At 36.9% G+C, this 20259-nt stretch overlaps 2 protein-coding genes across 3 annotated transcripts; one reads left to right on the top strand and one right to left on the bottom strand.

Annotated features, from left to right (window-relative positions):
• Window positions 1-8016: 8016 nt before the first annotated feature.
• MDA1 (Mitochondrial transcription termination factor family protein) lies at window positions 8017-12932 on the top strand. 2 transcript variants are annotated; one of them, XM_086569284.1, is made up of 5 exons: window positions 8222-8352; window positions 10459-10585; window positions 11215-11264; window positions 11398-11616; window positions 11708-12932. In XM_086569284.1, exons 2-5 carry the CDS (start codon window positions 10563-10565, stop codon window positions 12850-12852), a joined length of 1437 nt encoding a protein of 478 aa, XP_086425410.1. In that variant the 5' UTR covers window positions 8222-8352; window positions 10459-10562; the 3' UTR covers window positions 12853-12932. The 2 variants fall into 2 exon arrangements, with proteins under 2 accessions (XP_086425409.1, XP_086425410.1); XM_086569283.1 differs by lacking the exon at window positions 10459-10585 and having other exon boundaries at window positions 8017-8352.
• A 533-nt stretch (window positions 12933-13465) lies between these two features.
• Window positions 13466-19113, bottom strand: LOC147493614 (ankyrin). The gene is made up of 4 exons (XM_086569282.1): window positions 18695-19113; window positions 15989-16264; window positions 15611-15748; window positions 13466-15197 (listed from the first exon to the last, which is right to left on the bottom strand). Exons 1-4 carry the CDS (start codon window positions 19043-19045, stop codon window positions 13650-13652), a joined length of 2313 nt encoding a protein of 770 aa, XP_086425408.1. The 5' UTR covers window positions 19046-19113; the 3' UTR covers window positions 13466-13649.
• Window positions 19114-20259: the final 1146 nt, after the last annotated feature.

Here is a 20259-nt window from a genome sequence, read left to right as displayed (position 1 = left end):
TATAAACAATGCTGGTGTGAGTAGCCCAAAAATATAAATTATACTAATACATATATATACCCAATAAATAAGGCAGTTAGTTCCTCCACCGAGGCGCCTTAACATCCAACGAATAATACAACATTCTTAATTACAATAATTAAGGCATGTAGTTCCTCCACTGAGGCGCTTTAACTTCTCACCAACCACACAACAAACCATACGCATAATAAATAAGACATGTAGTTCCTCCATTGAGGCGCCTTAGCTTCCCAACAAAAATACTAAGGCATTTAGTTCCTCCACCGAGGCGCCTTAGGTTATAACTAAACTAATAACCAGCCAAGCATATTTTATACTTACCGCATTTCATGCTCAATTACAGAGTGGGTCGTCTCTGCACAAGTAATTAGTTTGACCCACCCTTCTGCAAAACTATATACAATCATATCTTTAAAGATATATCATTAACCAACACATTACCATAATTATATTATTTAAGGTTTTCTTTGCGTGTCCCTAAAATCACATCGTATCTATGTCTTACCTAGTTTCCCTGGCTACCACAATCGCTACCCAACGCCGAACATGTACATCCACATGCCTCCCCTCACATAATGAACCACTCCCTGCGTACCTACCCTAAGCAGGATATCACATACCAGGTAACCCTCACACGACTGTCATTATGTGAGTACTGCCACTATTCGGCATAAAATATCGCGCATCTCGTTCTAATTTTGCGAACGGAATAATCAAGCCACTATTCAGCTACGCCAGAAGGGCCATTCAGATTTATTGAAATGCCAGAAGGGCCAATCAAATTACTTACGCCCGAAGGGCCATTCAGATTCACTAAAACGCTAGAAGGGCCAATCATATCACATACGCCCATCACTAAGGCCAAATCACATGAGTTGTGGTAGCTAGATTCTAGGATTTTCGTTACGTAATTTTATTCAGGTGTCATACATTCCTGTCTCATAATAATTCTTGTTCTATCTCATGTCAATATACTTAATTGTACTGAAGCTCAACGTTTCTCGTTATAATACAATCCACATTATCACGTGCCAATACTATTCATTGCATGATATCCAAATATCTCTATATCAAACCTCGAAACTTATTATTTCACGTGCCAATCATATATTGCACTACACCATACGGAATATCTCAAGCATTCATACATACTACAATTTATTTAAGTAGCAACTCATAATATTAATCAATCATGTAATGCATTCGTTCAATATATTTATGTGAACCCAATTCACCATTAGAGACACGCATTATTTCCATTTGTGCACAATATAAATAGTATATAAATAATCAAAATATATGTCCATTCTACCAATGTCAAAATGAAACGACTTTAAAAAGAAAGAACAACTCAAGTCCAAATATCACGCATAATTATTCAAGTCCAAATCACAAGTCAAGTCAAACTGGTCAACCGTCAAAAGTCCACAGTCAAAGCCCAAAAATCTAAATATTTAAAGACCCCATTGGATCTATTTTAAGTTATATGAACCGGCCCCAAAACAAACTTGAAATTGGCCCAAAGAAAGCTAATTGGGTTCGACCCAAGCTAACAAAAATGAAACTTAAACTGGCCCAAAACTTTAATATTAATCCGGCCCAACCACTAACTAGTGTTTAGGCCCAAAATGGAAATCAGAACCAGCCTAACCAAAACATAATTAGAACTGGCCCCAACAAGAAATAGAATCGGCCCAACATAAAAATAGAGTTTTGGCCCAACCAAACAAAGGTTTAGGCCCAAGCCCCAAGCCCAAACACAGAAACAGTGTCATCTTCTCCCTCCAGCAACTTCTTCCACCACCATTTCCAATCGCCACCCCTCTAAACATACTCGAAAATGATCAGGGGAAAAACCCCAACTACTTTAACAAAAGCGAAATCCCCAACTCATTAAATCAATACCCTTCATCAAATCTAGATCTGGATTCGCACTGCCATTAACGCCGTATTCAAAGCTTCCATCCGCCCTACGGTCAAGCACCCAATCATCCCCACTACCACCAAACATCATCCAACCAACACACAACATATTAAACATAATTAAAAATTCAAGCAGTGAATATGATCCGACATCAAAACCATATTCCTCCCCCATTGATGTTTTCAATAATATCCGCTTGGTGCTCTAGGTGGTGCTCTTGGCTGCACAAACCAAGACAGAGCGCGGAGTGAGGCTTTTCTGGAATTACGGAATCAGTAGCCTCTCATTGCTGTCAATGACTCGTGACAAAGGAAGGTTCGAGAGAGAGCCATCGAACATCATGGTATTTAAGGAACTTCATTTTCCAGTATACAGGGACGATTTCTACGGGGCTGACGCCATTAACGACTTCTTCGAGGCTTCCAGCAGCCACCCTATCCAACCGACTAACAACCAATATCAAACATGTAACCCCCGACGTCAACCAACAAATAACACAATAACACAGTTCAAATAAAATAGCCACACCACCACAATATTACAGTTCGACAGTTCCATTTCAATATCCGAGTTTCACGACAGTTCAACAAATTTTAACAACGACAGTTTAACAAGTTCTAACAACGACAGGACGAATAATAATGACAGAAGAATGAGCGGAAACTTTGAACAGTAAAGTTATACGTGAAATAGAAAAACTAATCTACTCACCTTAATCAAAAGCTCAACGAATCCATCATAGTCCGAATCATTTCGCTCCAATTCTTTAGCAATCAAGCTTTTATCTCCGCCTCCATTTTTATTTTTATTTTTTTTTTTCTAAAACCATATTCTCTAGAAAAAAATATGAATATATACTTGGGTTTGAAACCTAAGCCCAACACAGACTCGGGCCAGAAATCAGGCCCACGTATCCCAAATCCAATTCAGCGAATTTTAAATAAATAAATAAATTAATAAATAAATAAATAAATACGTATTTTAAATACGGGCGTTACAACGCATGTTAGGGAACACTTTAGGTACAACATCTCTCATGGCTAGGTCTGAGTCAGTAATAATAGAAATTGGAGCCTTTCCCGCCATTGCTTCTTTCCAAGTCGAAAATAGCCATATGAAACTCTCCTCTCTCTCTCGTCTTGTAGTAACCCACATCCAAACTGGATAGTTTGAAAGTGATGATTCACACCGGTGAATGGTGCAAACGGCAGCTTATACTTGTTAGTCTTGTATGTAGTATCAAATGACACTACTTTTCCAAACTGTTCATACGACATGCGAGACTTAGCATCAACCCAAAAGAAATTAACTGCTCTTCCTTCTCCGTCATACTGAATAGCATAGAAAAACTGTGGATTCTCAATTTTTCTTCTTTGGAAGTGGTTAAAGACCCACTGAGCATCCACAACATCAAGTTTTTGCCTTATGTCACGAAGATGATTCCAACAATTACGATCTTTGAAACCAATGACATCACCTCCAAAGACCATTGTAACTTTGTTTATTTGTATATTTGCCATCTGAAAAAGTTCCACCATGCCTTTCGCTGCATCAGACATCATTCGGTTTGGCTTAAGAAATATCTATTTAGACGGCGAGACAAATGTGTGATTGTGTTCATCACAAAACCGTCAAACCTCCCATTTCAATGTGGTTCACCTAAGCTTAACGTACATATGCGCTTTGCATTCCCCTCTTTGTGTTGATGTATTCAAACGTGGTCTCTCCACATTTTCATTTAACTTCTTCTTGTGAGAACCAAAATGCGAGCATTCAAGACAAACATTTGTTACCTTGTCACAATGCCACCAAGATTTGTTAGAAGATCTTGTAATAGTTGAGAATCCTTTGTTTACACCATATCGTTCATAGTATTTTTTTTGCTTCTTCAAAAGATTCAAAAGGCATCCCTACATAGGGTGTTTTTATGGTATTGTCTAAATCCTTTGTAGGAGATCCAATTGTGTTCTTTTCCACTTGGACAGAAGATGTTTCACACTCTGCGACTCCACTGAAGTTGACCGGAAGCTCACATTCTTGGTCATGAGACTCTTCCATTTTCCGTACGTAGCACCTAAAAAAAATAAAAACGATAAAAAAAAAATTAATACAAAGAAATAAAAAAAACTGATTTCTTTGATGGTATATATATCAAAGTTATAAATCTATGTTCCACCAACCATTTTAAGATTTATTTCGCAACACATATCAATGAACGTATCAAAGACCTCTGTTCTTATATTATTGTGAAAGAACCTTTTGTAATAATGTATCAAAGATATCCATATGCTCATAACAAAAAAAAGTAGAAAACACATAACAAAAATAATTACGAACCACATACAAAACAAATTCCAAAAGCCCCAAACTAAACAATACGTTCTAGCTAGAGAACATCATACGTCAACAAGAGCATACCGAATGGTCGTTAGTTGCTGGTTTGTAGCTAGTTCACTTAAATCTTTCGCTCGTCGAAACGTCGTACACCTAGCAGGAAGAAAAAGATATAATAGGAAGAAAAGGCGGACGAAAATTTGATTTGTAACGTTTGTCTTTTTTTTTTGGTTTAGTGGTGGCCAGTGAAGAGAATAGAGAAAACAAGCGAGATGGAAGTAGGAGGTTCCGGTTCTTTGTCTAAGTCGTCTAAGTCCTCTGCTAGCTAGGTCGAAATCCCTTGCTAGATTTGGTAGAGATACAAATTTGAAAGATGAGAAAAAAAAAATAGGCAATTTGGAGAGGAGGAGAGAGAGACATGCATGACTGTATTTGGAAAATATGGAGAGAGAGAGAGAGTGTGTATCTTCTTGTGTTTCGGAAAGTTACACCTGCTTGGCTTAAGCCATATTTGGTTTGTCCCATTTTTCCAACTGGCTTCGTTTCAAAACCGTTGGATTTAGTGTGTTGTGTAGCCCAGATCTATTGTAAAATCTATGGTACAAAAACTATGGTAAACCAAACCTGCTCGATATATATATATATATATATATTACCTTCTTTTTCTTGGGGTGATAAGTTTGAAAATAGTGTTAGGTTGTTGTTTGTGGAAAATAATAAAAAACCGGATCAGAATTTGAAAACACATCCAATTCCAATTCCAACTATTTTTTTAGAATTTCATATATGGTAACACAAATATCTTTTGCCAGGAAAAATATCGGATAATATTTTAGAAAAATCTAATTTTCAAAAAAAAATTGGCACCACATATCTAGGGGTGTCAACGGTCCGATTCTTAGTGTTAAATTTTAAGAACCAAAAACCACTTAATTTTACGGTTTCGATTATGGTTCCTGTTATTCATGGTTCTTAAAATTTTGGAACCATACCCATAACCTTCAGTTCCTAGCGGGTATTTTCGGTTCCGATTCTTCATTTCGGTTCTTAAGAGATTCATTATTTACACACAATTTTTAATGGTCTTAATAAAAAAAATGTACTAAAAATACAAAAATACCGCACGAACGAGTCGCTTTTTAAATATTGATATAAGTAATGATGTCATTCAATAATAAGTTAAATAAAACCATATATTTCAGGTTGTAAACTATATTTTTATATTATGTCAATTTTTTTTATGTTAAAAGTACAATAACGTTCGGTTCCGGTCCGGTTCTGATTCTGGTCCAGTTTTTTGTTTAAAAAACCATTCAGTTCCGGTTCTATATGGTCCAGTTTTTTAGTACCCATTTTTAAATACCTACAATGGGTTTAATCTCCCTGGTACTTAAATGGTTGCACAAAAACCCCCTGTAAGCGAACAAATGCATAAAACCTTCCTATTATTTAAAACATAACATCAAAGCCAAAACATACCAAAATACCCCTGTGAAAACCGGGTTGACGTCATCAATCTTTACTTATAATTTCGGCTTAAGGACAAACCGGGCTGACGTCATCCTATGTAAAATTGTATTTACATATGACAATATAAAATTACACAATCTTCTTAACCTATTTAAATTTAAATTTATATTATGTCTGGTGTCGTCGGAAAATTTTTAATCCCAAAAGTTATTATGTAAATTTAAGTTTTCATAGCTCCAATGATTATATAAATATAGTTTTACATATATATATGACTATGTAAAAATACATTTACATATATTCTGTCAGGTGTCGGAAAATTTTCAATCCTAAAAGTTACTATATAAATTTAAGTTTTTATAACTCCAATGACTATGCAAATATAGTTTTACATACATATATTACTATGTAAAAATACATTTACATATAGTCGGGAAATTTTCAATCCCAAAAGGGTAAAAAAGGAAATAAGATAAAATGCGAAATAAAAACAGACCAGATTTTATTTCTTTTTTGGAAAACAGGGAGGTTATTTAACGAGACCTAAATAATAGGGAGGTTATGTAATATGGGTCGATGGGAGGGAGTTTATATACTCAGTTAGAACAAAGGGGCTGAGCCTCATTTCTAATCAGTTTTCTAGCTTTACCCCCCTCCCCCCAAGATCACACCACATCCAAGTCAACTGTTATCTTTTTGGTCAATATATGTAAAAAGACTTCATTGCCCTTTGCCCTTTTAATAGTTTTCTAGCTTTACCCCCCAGAATTTAGGCCAATTAGTTTTATCCCCCGGTTCTTTTCATAGAGGTTTATCCCCCCAGAACTTAGGCCAATTAGCTTTACCCCCTTAGTTTTTTCATCTAGATGTTTACCCCCCAAGACCACAACACATCCAAGTCAACTGAGTTTGACCGTGATGTTTTTTGTTAAGACAAATTAAAAGACTATAATGCCCTTTTCTAGGTATAATTACATAAATACCCTATGACTTTGGCAAATACAAAATTGGAATTCAAATCATCTAGGACACATGCCATGATCTTGTGAACTTTATCCGACAGTCATACACCATCACTGTAGCATTATCTTCTCCAAGCCATACACCACTACCACATAAAAAGACTTGATTGCCCTTTTACGGTTGGTTTTTTTCTAGCATACATGTAGCTTTTAACAACCGTGAGGTTAATTATGTAATTTCATAATGTTAAGGGTGTGGATATCATTTGATAAGGATTGGTGGTAGCCGTCGGATAGAGTTCACAATAAGGGGTGCAAGTGGATATCCAAATATTCGAATCTTATTCGAATTCGTATTCGAAAAATCGGATATTATTCGAAAATTTTAGATATTGGATTCGGATAATTTTTTTATGTCCGAACTGGTTTCGAATACGGATTCGAGATATTGCCATATCCGCATCCGAAAATATCCGATTCGATTTAAAAAATTAATAGTTATTATATATTATTTATTTATTATTGTATAAAATATTATATAAAATCATAAACTAATAATATAAAACTATAATAACAAAATAATAATAATAAATAACAAATAAATATATTTATAATAGTTTTTATAGTGGTAAAATGAATTATTCAAATCAAATAAAATTTTAATTAATATTAATTTTCGGATCGGATATTATCCGATATCCGATTCGGATATATGAAATCGGATTCGGATAAATTTTTTAATATCCGTCGGATTCGGATTCAGATTCGGATATCGATATAAATTTTCGGATTTGGATTCGGATACAGCCATATCCGAATCCGAACCTATCCGTTTGCACCCCTAGTTCACAAGTTCATGATATGTGTCATAGATGATTTGAATTCCAATTTTGTATTTGCCAAAGTCACAGGGTATTTATATAATTATACCTAGAAAAGGGCATTAGAGTCTTTTCATTTGTCTTGAGCAAAAACATCACGGTTAAACTCAGTTGACTTAGATGTGTTGTGGTATGGGGGGAGTAAACCTCTAGATGAAAGAACTAGGAGGGTAAAACTAATTGGCCTAAGTTTTGGAGGATAAAGCTAGAAAACTATTAAAAAGATAAAGGGCAATGATGTCTTTTTACATTTATTGACCAAAAAGATAACAGTTGACTTGGATGTGGTATGATATTGAGAATAAACCTCTAGACGAAATAATTGGGGGTAAAACTAATTAGCCTAAGTTTTGAAGATAAAACTAGAAAACTGTTAAATAATTCCTAAAAATAGGAACCAGAACCATAATTTTTTCTCCGTTCCGGTTCGATTAAACAAGTACCCATCCACGCCCTTACCCATATCCATGTCCAAATCTGGAAAAATAATTTGAATGGTCTGCAAGTCTGCAACTTGCCAGGCAAACCTAGTACGGTAACATAATAGAGACAAAGATTCACTGGCCTTGCACGTGCATGCCACACTCCTCTTAAAAAACAGGATAACAAACATGTTTCAAGAACTCCCACACCACCCAAGTGTAGTCTATGATTTGAAAATGAGAGCAACTTCTTCTTCTTCTTCAGGCATATTTTCTCCCAAGTTGCTGCCACACCATCATCATGTACATCTACTTCGAGGTCCTTCTTCATTCCTAAAGTAAGTATCCCACTAACCCATGGGCCCTTATTCATGTACTAACTTGTGTTTAACACTTTTGTTTGTTTTTATTCTGAAAATGTTATAATCTGGGTAGGGGAAAAATATATTGTGTATTCATGTTGATAAGACTAATGAAATAAGTAGATTATATCCAATGTTTTTGTATATGGAGTTGTTGGACTTGCAATGTTTGTAAATTGTGGTCATGACGGGTTATTCTGATGATAGAGTAATGTATAGTGTATTTGTAATGGTGTGGTGTGTGGGATTGTGGTGTTATGTGTGGATGTTGGTTTCAGTGAGGGGACTGACATTTCATAGTGTGGAGGGTGGTAGCTGTAGTGGGGGTTGTATGTATGATCTTGGAGATAGTAGTACTGTGTTTAACAATGGGCTTGCTTTAATAGAACTCCAAATTTTATTAATTAATTTATTATTTATTGTTTTATCATTATAGCATTTGCTCTATTTGCCAATCTCAAAAATGAAATAGGCTTGTTGGAGAATCGTGTGTGAAGGCATACGATACTGAACTGTTGAAGTTATTGCGTGTGAATGAGAACTGATCATTATTTTTGTTTCCAACATTTACACATGGATTTTGTTCTAAGAGTGTTTGGCTAAGGACTCTTTTACGATGGGTTGGCTTTAAAAAGAAATAGATTCCCTTAGGAGATACAATCGACTGTAGGAAAGTTTCACGTGACCCACCTCCCCTTCCATTGAAAGTTTGAAACCCTCTTTGAGTTGTCATAGAGTTCACAAGACTCTTTTGCACAGGTCCTGCCACAAGTTCTAAATGAGATTTCCTTATCATTTTGAGGATTTCTTAAAGTTTTCAAGCATGTTAGATCACTGTAGTGGAGAATTCCCCTGTTCGTGTCAACTTGTGTAACCATGTTGACATTTTAGGGCGTTGCATTCATGGCAATGGATGCTCAAAAGACTGGTACCCAGCAAAGGAACAATCTACTTCAAGGGCAACTTTTCAAAAATGTGACCACAGCCTAAAATCAATAGATTCTTTAACATTCTATCGAGTTTGTCATAATCAATATTGTGATAATATAAACACCGTAAAGTTACAGTATTGTTTGCATTTCGGTAATCCACACTTGTTAATGTGTCAATTGACCTAGTGCGGCAAAATGTCATGCGATTGTTTTATATATACTAGTGGTTGTCATGATTTCTACTTTGTCTTGAGTTTTGACCTGTGTCAGAATTTTCATCATCTTCTTTTAAATGTCTCTAAATACCATTATTGTTGTCGATTGATTCTCGGACTTCAGTTAAATTGGCTATTCGGAGATGAACAACTATTAGGATGATATAAGTACCTTGAAAATACAATAATTCTTGCATGTCAGTTGTCAGTGATCCGTCAGTTGTTAACATGCCAATTTTCCGAAGGCGGCAATGTGACACTTGACTCGTTGTGTTAGTAGTTAGTACTTAACAAACATTGGTCTCAAGTGGCTTGAATCGTGTGTCTGTTCAATCCTCTCTCTCTCTCTTTTTGAAAAATTCAACCGGTTTGTGTCATTAATTTCAAAAGAATGTTTACCTTATAGACCTTACATAAAAAAAGAGAAGAAAAAGTGGATTTCTATCTCCTTCAAAATATTACATGTCTTCCTCTACGATGCTCTTGATCCTATCATCGAGTGGTGGAATGAAGGTGCTGCACCCTGGTGGTCCTCTTAGATTTGCTAAGTAGTTAGCTGGTCAGTTTGACTCCGTTTAGACATTGCAATAGTATACTTTATCCAGTTGGCTTTGCAATTCCCGAATAGTATTCGCTGTACGGCGACCTAGCTGTGAGAAAGCTTTCTTCCTCTTGATGCCCATATGATGATCATATCACACCCCAGCTTTACACAATTCTATTTTTCTCTGAATAACTAGCATCTCCAAATTAAGATTCAAGTTTCTTTCACCCTGTGCATAGTTTATGCAAACAACATTTCTTCCTGGTCCAGTAGTATACCTCTGTTACCACCTGTTACCTTTTACTGTTGCAACCGTCGTTGTTATTATGTTGTTAGGATTGTGCTGCTTGCCTTTATTTTTATTTGTGTGTGTGTTTGCTTTTAACAACAGGGTTTATATAGTTCATCATTTTAGTGCCTATGTTAAGAAGCCATTGCCAAGAAACTCCATAAAGGTATTTGAGAATCAGGGATAACACCGTCGTACTTCTTTCAATGCTTTTGCATCTCTTTTACAGGTAGGTTGGGTCATTGGGCTCCATTTTCTTGATGAAATTTTGTAGGTTTTGATTTTGGACTATCAAGCTTACTGATTGAATTTTATAATGTTCTATGAATAGTTCTGCTTGTGTATGAGTGGCAGTCTACTGCCTTTTCTAGCTTATTAAGACACTGATGATATCCTTCCATAATCATGATTTCCTCCAATGTTCGAGCACAACTATCTCTCGTATGTAATTCACATGCATGTTGGAATAATTTTCTTATCATCATTGTCTATATGATCATGTCATGTAGAACTCCAATGATAGTTGGACATTTGGCATACATTTCACGTGTATACTTTGATTCATACTTTTTTTAATCTGTGAAAAAGAAACATGTAAGTTGGGCCCTGATTCTAAAAGATAAAAGTGGGATATATGCTTGTAACACTACAACTATTATGAGTATTATCACTACTAGACTACTAGTATGTGAGAAATACGACTGTCATTGTTGCTGCTACTACTTCTCCTCCCCCTCCTACTACTACGGTACTACACCATACACACACCATACATTATACATCTATTTCTTTGGATTTACTGATGCAAGTATGCAACTAAGGAAAATGATGATCTTTTATTTATTTATTTGTTTTCAGGACTAGGATATGCTTTCCTCAGCAACTTCATATTTTTCAAGCGAATTGTGGTAAGCATTTTGGCTTATTCTTCTGTACCTATGGTTTGTCACTTACATATTATATTAACCAAGAACCCAAAAGCATCCACCATTTCATTATATTTTGGCTCACACAAATATGGTTAACATTTTTGCTGTATAGTAGGGGAGTCTGGAGTAGATGCAGTGCACAATTACAGAGTGGTTCCCTCAAATTTGTTAGCTGCAGAAAAAGAAGAGGCCAAGGCTGTTTTAACCTTGTTCTTCAAAAAACAAGGTCTGAGCAATGCAGTTGCGGCGAGGACAATCAATAAGTCAGACCTGTTTATTGAACACCTGGTATCAAAGCTCCATTCTGTTCATAAAACACGGTATCTAGTAGGTTTGATCTCCAACAAGTCCAGCCTGTTAGTGAACCTCAGAACTGATTTCTTCTATCCTTCCCAATTTATAGAACTGTCAATTTCTTGCAGGAAGAGAACTTAGCACCCTTGAGATAAGGGACTCACTTATTCCTTACCTCGAATCCCTTCTCGAAGAACATGGAGATGTTCTGGTAGATGTGGTGGAAAGTTTTCCAAATCCTCCCGGGAAAGAAAGATCCATCATCCCAGCTTCTCCAACTATTTCAACTCCCAACTCCAAAAAGCAAAAAGCGGTGGCGAGAGTGAGTGAGATAGGATCTGATGGCCAGCTTCCACCACATGTACTCTACCTCATAGAACTTGGCATGGATATCAACCAGATAAAAGGGATGACCCGCAAGTTTCCCGCTTTTGCCTACTACAGCTTGGAGGGGAAAATAAAGCCCGTAGTGGAGTTCCTCCTTGAACTTGGTGTACCTCGGTCAGATATTCCAACAATTCTCAACAAAAGGCCTCAGTTGTGTGGCATCAGTCTCTCAGAAAACCTAATACCTACCATGGCATACTTAGAGAACTTGGGTGTGGATAAGAGACGGTGGGCTAAGGTGATTCATCGGTTTCCGGCATTGCTCACATACAGCAGGCAGAAAGTGAAAATCTCAGTTGACTATCTCACTGAACTGGGTCTCTCTGCAGAGAGCATTGGGAAGATTCTTACTCGCTGTCCACACATTATAAGTTATAGTGTGGATGATAACTTGCGCCCAACGGCTAATTATTTCTGCTCACTAGGTGTCAATGTTGCTGTTTTGCTCCACAGATCACCACAGACTTTTGGCCTAAGCATCGAGGCCAATTTGAAACCAGTGACCGAGTTTTTCTTGGAGAGAGGATACACTATAGACGAAGTTGGTACTATGGTCTCCAGATATGGAGCCTTATATACTTTCAGCTTGGCAGAGAACTTGATTCCAAAATGGGATTACTTTTTAACTATGAACTATCCAAGGTCAGAGCTCGTTAAATTCCCTCAATTTTTTGGATACAGTTTGGAAGAAAGAATCAAACCAAGGTATGCACTGGTCAAAGAGAGTGGAGCCAAGCTGTTGCTGAACCAGGTCTTATCTGTTTCCGATCGTGAATTTGACAGAATCTTGAAGATGAAGATTAAGAAAATGCTTGCTAATCTAACTCCTATAAGTGTAAATAACAGCGATATTCTCGGTCCGGATTTGGAAAACTTGAGGTTATAGCTGGTGAGGAAGTTTGTGTTTTAGAACTGACACTGGTGGTTGTTATATGTTTACAAGCCTAAAAGTTTGAAATTCTTGTATGTCGAGGGAAACATAGGTTCTACAGGTTTACAGTCTGTTGCGGTCTGTGTTGCGCTGCCCACTTTTTTCCTTGATGTTCTCATCATTTTCAGTGAAAGGCTTGACTTGCCACATAGGCAAGACTGGTGATATTAACTAAAATTTTACACAAAGAGGGCGCCGCCAATGGTTTCATTTGCAAAATTCCATATGTGATTATAAGTTTATAACTCAAATTTTACATAAAGACGTTGCGCTGTTCATATTGTCCTTAGTACGTCTTCCATTCAAGAATTGCAATCTCTTTAATGCATTCTTATCTGTATTTGTCCGAATCAGAAAATGCTACAATCCAAATGAGATTTTGTTCACATCCAATACTTATTTGCGTACAAATACTTAATATCGTTTTCAGTGCTAGCATTATACAATCACCTAGTACTACCAATATGACTATGCTAGGCCGGGTGCTTTAACTAAAGTACTACCAAATAAGACTATCTGTTGAGTTGCAATCTTCTCACACACACGAAAATAGCGACAACCAAGCTCAGGCAACAAATACTAAGAATCTCATTGCATATATCTTTCAATAGAACAATCCACATGTACTCGAAATCAGAAAAACATTTACAATAAGAAGAAGTCAAAAACGAACCATTTCAAAAGTACTTTGAGATGAAGTACTCTTCTTAAACTTCTGTACAGGTTACCCAATTAAAATGTCAATGCTCTTGCTATGTCTCACTCTGCTTTTTGCCAAAGATTGCTTCTCTAGTTACCAGGTTTATCCCTCTCGCCCACAACTCAGCTACTTCAACCCCACCTTCACAAACGAAGTGAAACTCTTTGTTTTTAGTTGTTATGACCCGAAACACTCCTGGCTGATAAGCATCACCTTTTCTCCGCCGGTTTCTCTCAAATGCTGAACTTGGCCCCAACTCTGCGTCCCTGCAGATCACATTCCTCTTACTTGACTTTCCCCACCGCAACACCCCTGCTGCTCCCACCATTCTCATCACCTTCCTGTGTGGAGCACCCTTGCCTCTCTTTGTATGTTTTTTAACAGAAGCTCCATTAAGCACAAACACGCGAGCAAGCTCATCCAGTATCAAACGCTCTGTGTTATTTCGAGCACTCCTATTATTTCTTGCTAGTGACAGAGCAGTCTCGCCTCTTGCAGTCTTAACATCACATCTGGCTCCACATGAAATCAGGAGCTTGCACATACTACTGTTGCCTTCTTTTGCTGCTAGCATGAGTGGCGTGTAGTCATCCTCATCAGGAAGATTGACATCACAGCCACTACTAATTAATAAGCGAACAGCATCAAAGTCTCCACGGCGAGCAGCGCAATGTAGTACACAGAGTCCTCCACTGTCACCTTTCTCCAGGGCAAATTCCAGCAAAACTTTCTCAAAGTGTTCATGATTCTGGTTTAGTTCTGATATACTGATTGCTGTTTCCCCAGATTTGTTACACAATTTTACATTAGCCCCTGCAGACACAAGCAACCGGAAGGCTTCTACATGACCCTCCCTGGCCGTGACCATGAGTGCTGATAAGCCTTTGTCATTCTGTTCATCAAGATTAATTTCAGGTTGTTTGATAAGCACCTTCACAGCCTCAATATCACCCGTCTGAGCAACAAACATCAAAGGTGAGAAAATGGAGGCATTGCCTGATTGGACGACATTTCCAGAGTGAATAACACCAAGCACAGCATGTTGAAATCCCTGGCTCCATCTGTTTGTTACAGAAATCGATCTGACACTTTGGCCAGACGAATCAACCAGACCAAAATCAGCACCAGCTGAGGCAAGAACACGGAAGCACTTGTCCTTTTTATATTTTGCACATATCATTAGAGCCGTCTCACCAGACTCTGTTTGTGCATCGAGTACACAGCCAGCATCAATTAGGCGTTGGAGGATTTTGTCTAACCCAAGTCGAGCAGCCATGTGGACTGGCTGGAATGCAACACCTTGAATTGTTTTTACTGGGACTTCTGCATCAGCACCACAGCTCAGCAGCACATCGAGGGCTTTAACATTTCCACATAAAATAGCGTGGTGGATGAGGGTCCTCCCATAGTGTGGGGTGTTGGCAGACTGATATTTGAGGAGCATACGCAAGATAGCACCACTAGCTTCAAAATATTCGACGGCACACCATGTAATGGCATACGGTTCTGCCAATCCCGCTCCCACCTTGAACTCTTCCCCAGAATGTGTATCCCATGACCAGGCTCCTAGTCTTACCATGCTATCTCTTCTGACACCAACCTGCATTTAAATGTAAGAGAAAATAGTAAATCAGATTCTACACCACATCTGCCATAGTGCCATATTAGAACAAATTCAATTTTTATTTCCATTAATCCAGGTACGAATTTTGTTCATAGCAAAAGAGCCTAAGTACCCTGACGTATCAATGCTGTGAACCTTACCATGGAGGGAGGAGAGGTGGGGACTACCAAGTTTACCACTGAAATGGCAAATCTGTCCCACATATATGATCCATTACTCGACATATTTCAAAGAGAACAGACAAGACTAAAAAGATTCATGTTATATAAGGTAAAGAGTTTATGACCCTCCATGGTAACCATTTTGCTCATGTGATGTTTCTGATGGGCGACAGTGTTTGCAACAACAGAAAGTTGAGTGCTTATACTCGTAATCGCAGAAAAGTTTACCTGTAATAGGTGGAGAACAACAGGAACATGCCTACTAACAACTGCAGCCGCAAGAGCTGTGCAATCAGCATTTGTATGAAGGGAAGGCTTTGAAGATTGGAGCAGCAGACGGTCAGTCACATTTGCATCAACTCCACACTAGATAAACATATATAATACAAACATTGTTAATATTTTCTCTGGGAAAAGCACGTCAGATTTCTTCTGAAGTTTGAAGTGCCCAAAAATGACCAGTCCTCAAACAAGATTTTTATCTGTAAAGACTGTAAATAGTACAATCTATGATTACTAATAAAGACAAACGGTCATATAGTGGAATCCAAGGCTATGATCAGACAAATCCAAATGTATATGTTTTTGGAGACATGATTATTTTACCTTGACAAAAGTGTCCACAACATCAACAAATCCTCTACAGCATGCGATGGCAAGTGCATGAGCTGAAACATGAGGACGGATCATGTCAGACCCCATAAGCAATTCAGCAAGTCTTGCCTGTCCATGGCAGCTTGCCTCCAACAAAGCTTCTTCACATGCTGGTTGTGATGCTCCAGCCCTTAGCAGAAACTCCAAGATCTTGAAGTGGCCCTCCCTTACAGCTGCTGTTGTCGCGAAGCCTCTGAAGAGTTTTTGGTTCACGTCAGCACCTGCACTCTGTCATCAACATATGCTCAAGTTTCAGTAAATTTCGAAAAAGACAGTTCTTTTTCCGCATTTTTTTTATCTCGCTTCAAATGAATATGTGAAAGTTATTTAAGAGAACATGGATGCTTACAAATATAACAAAGATAGTGATGTAGAAAGGCAAAGGGGAATAGTATATGGATGTAAGATCATTAGTGTGTCTGGGTGGCAGGGGGGCAATATTCAATACTCAGATATCAGCATACTGGATCTGCCAGTTCGATAAGCAATAATTTATCCAAGACAACTGAGATGCATATACTTGCAACTTCCCAGTTCATGAAGGCTCTCTTGAGACAAATCAACAATACTTAGTGATATCTGAATATATTTTAATTGATTCAGATTTGGACTCTTGGAGTAAGGATGGGCATATGCATGGCTGATGTTTTAAGCTGTTCTAACTTTTAGCTATGATCTGGAACATAGGTCTAAATGATATGTATCACTAAGTATTGCATCAGGGTGGACCAAGCTTGGAGGATTTTAACAGTAAAACTCAAAACTACCAGTCCGCTGGATAAACAACCACCTTCAGACAAGTAGACAACGTTCATGCATTAACTGACAGATATACGTGGACTTAAAACTAGAAGGATACAAAACATGTACAATAGTTTCACTATTGAATTGTCTTTATAATGTAGGGTACTGCAGGTGATACGTTATCAAGGACAAAATAAATTATGTAGAGGAGCATAATAAGTCAAATTGGATGAAGGACAAAGAGCAGCAAAATGCCAGAAGGCTGAAGACACATTCCTGTGTATTTTTAATACCTGAATAAATTGCTATCCTTCTTATCGGAGAAAGGATGTATGTACAAATTCACTAGTGTTATAGAACAAGTTCTGCATGAGTGCTGAATAAGTGTAAATCAACACTTGTAGTTGACACAATGGACCAACTACAGGACAAATGGACTGTCTCTTCAATCCACTTGCCAATAAAGATTTGATTGTGGTTTTTATTTCCAATAAATGGCCTGGACAGAGAATAAAGGATTTGCGGAGATTGAAAGTTTCTTGGTGTTACTGCTATAGAAGGTATCACAGTACATTGCACGTTATAACTTTCAATTAATTAACCCCTAAATCAAAATTATTATCTTACAGTGTTCTTCTTTACAATTATGCTTAGGCAGTAAGGGGAAGCACCTGGCCATGCAAAAAAAAAAGGAGAAAGTCAAGAGGACTGAATTTAAAGGAACTGACAATTTAGAGTCCGGACTGTGGATGTGGAGCACAAACTCAGACTCCCATACCCATCATAATTGATCTAATAAATAAGGTCTGCAAGGAAAATCTCCTTAGATACTGTCCACCTGGTACAGAATACTTACAAAAGCAACTATATATTATATAACATGTCAATGAGTAATTCATTGAAAGAATCACGAGGAACAAGAAAAGTAAATGTATTCATTTCTTACATGTTATCAGTAAATTTCAGCTCAGAGAATCTGACACCCCAAATCATTTACAACACTCAGAAGCCATGCTTTTTATGTCAATGGGCATTTACAGCTGCACAGATAGGTGTACTTGGGTTTTTTTACCATCCCTAAATCTGTTCTTAACCTAGAAGATAACCGGATGAACTAAGCAGCTATTTCATTCTTTTAATTAAGAAATATATACTAGAAAGAGTAGGAAACTGTCACAATATACAAAAAATCTGTACTAAGTAACTCACTACCTGTGATTTGGATTAGTAAAGTGTGTTTTAAACTTTAAACTCTTGTTGGTACTTTTGCAACTTGATTCAGAAAATACCAAGTTTAATTAAGGTATTGGGTCCTTGTTAATGAGATAAGAATCTTATAAATCCGCTACTTAACTTTCATAAACAAAATTTAAGAGTAATTAAATCCTGTTTAAGATTATGAAAACTCCGCCAGTCATCAAACGGCCTACAATACAGATTTGGAAAACTAAAAATATTTTATAAATTAAAATTAAGATCCGTTTTTTAAAACAAAATCTCTGCAAAATCAAAGCAAATAAGCATGAATTATCGAAACTGATATTTACAATTAAAAGTACAATTAATACTTACTAAAAATAATGAAATATATTACCAAAAATAAAACTGATATAAAGTGAAACAGACAACTCAACCCAAAAAAGGTAAACAAACATTAACTCTTACAAAAAAAAGTGCCGGCGAAATTTCAGCCTTTTCAGATTCAAAATTTTCAAAAGCAAATTAAAACTGATGAAGATTATGTTATGTTTGTATTCACCGTTTGTTCTTGTTGCAGAAATTGTTTCCAACAGATTAAGATAAAAAAAAAACTAAATCCATATCATCAAAATTACCTGAACTACCCTCACTACAACAACTGCAAACAAAAAAAAACTAAAGCAAGCTAGATCACAAGAGATAGTAATAAGTTACCAGAAGTCTGTTAACAAGAGGTTGATTGCCGGAATGAGAAGCAAGAAACAAAGCAGTAACATCAGTTCGAAACTCCTGATACTCAAACTTAACTTCACTTGCCAACTCATCATTCAAAACTACTTCTGCTTTCCTACTTTTCAAACAAACTGCTCCTACATAATTCACATCAACAAACTGATAATGATCATTAATACATTCCAATGCTGTTTTCATGTCGTTTGCATGTGATGCTTCTATAAGTCTTTGTGAGAATACTTCTTCTTCTCCTTCTTCTTCTGTTTCGTTATTTATCGGAAACACTTGCTTTCCTGCATGGAATTTTCCGGCATTGTGATTGAATACCGTCATCTTTGCCGGTCTTATCGATTCTCTCACCCTTCTTTCTTTCTCTCTCTCTCACTGTCTTTGTTGTTTTTGTAGGGGAAAAAAAACTTGAAAGAAATGAGCGCCAGTGTATATTTTATGAGTGAAATATTAACCAAGGTTTTTTAGTTGACTATGTGGTCCCTACTTATAACCATGGTTAAGTTAATTAATTACGTTTGTGGCCCCTACAAAACATTTAATTTTTATTATTTATTTTTTTTTCACCTAGGATCTGGGGGATTTGGAAATCGGCAGATTGGCTTAGCTCGGTATGTATTTTTAGATAGTGGACGATTAGCTACTGTTTTTTCTTTACAAGTGTCTATTCACTCTATTGTTAGGTTAAGTATAATTTTGTTCATTTTATATTGTAGATTGCTTGATGAGAAAACTGAATTAATGATCAGAGATTTTCTTATCATTAGTCCGGCTAAACTAATTGTGATACAAATTGGATTAGACGTACACTTGAACCAAATTCTTATTTGCGATCATGCTTACATAACAATATTATGGAACTTAATCAATATCTTGTAAATTTGAATTTTAGAAGATAAATGCGATGAAAGTTATGTTAACCAAATATAACATGTAGTCAGTGACTCGGTGCATATATATCTCAAGTATCTTATATTTTGCAAAAACGTGTAAGTGGTGAACAAAACATCTCGTGCTAGCCCCGATCAACACCGACAACACGCAAGTGTAGCTGCAGGGACCTATTGTTTGATTTGTTTCCCTATCAATTTGTCCAAGTTGGTTTGATTGGTAGTAGTAGTACTAGGTTTGGTTTCGGACTGATGTGATGCAATATAATCACTGTTCTTGCAGCTAAACAAGTAGTGAAACTAGGTCTTTTACAAGCTGGACCACCACCAAATTTTGCTCTAAATGTCACAATTCTAATTAAGTTTGCGGAAATTGGTTAGAGATTGCTTTGGTTTGGAGAATAGTTAGTTTTTATTTTGCCATGCGCGTATGTGAACTTTGGGTACACGAGCATGCCTAGTGGTCGGACCACCCAAGACACCTTAATTTAGACTTTACAAGCTGAATCGACAGATCTTCGTTTCGAGCATATTTGTGGTGGAGGAGGAATAAAAGACGCCTTAATTCAGGACTTACTAGTACACATTTAAACAAGCTTACTATAATCATCAGTTCATCAATCGCATTGCGTATTGGTCGGATTAGCC

Source organism: Coptis chinensis, chromosome 6 (assembly GCF_015680905.1).
Source record: "Coptis chinensis isolate HL-2020 chromosome 6, ASM1568090v1, whole genome shotgun sequence".
Classification (NCBI taxonomy): Eukaryota; Viridiplantae; Streptophyta; class Magnoliopsida; order Ranunculales; family Ranunculaceae; genus Coptis; species Coptis chinensis.
Note: the sequence above shows the minus strand (reverse complement) of the source record. Positions and strands in the feature narration are given on the sequence as shown.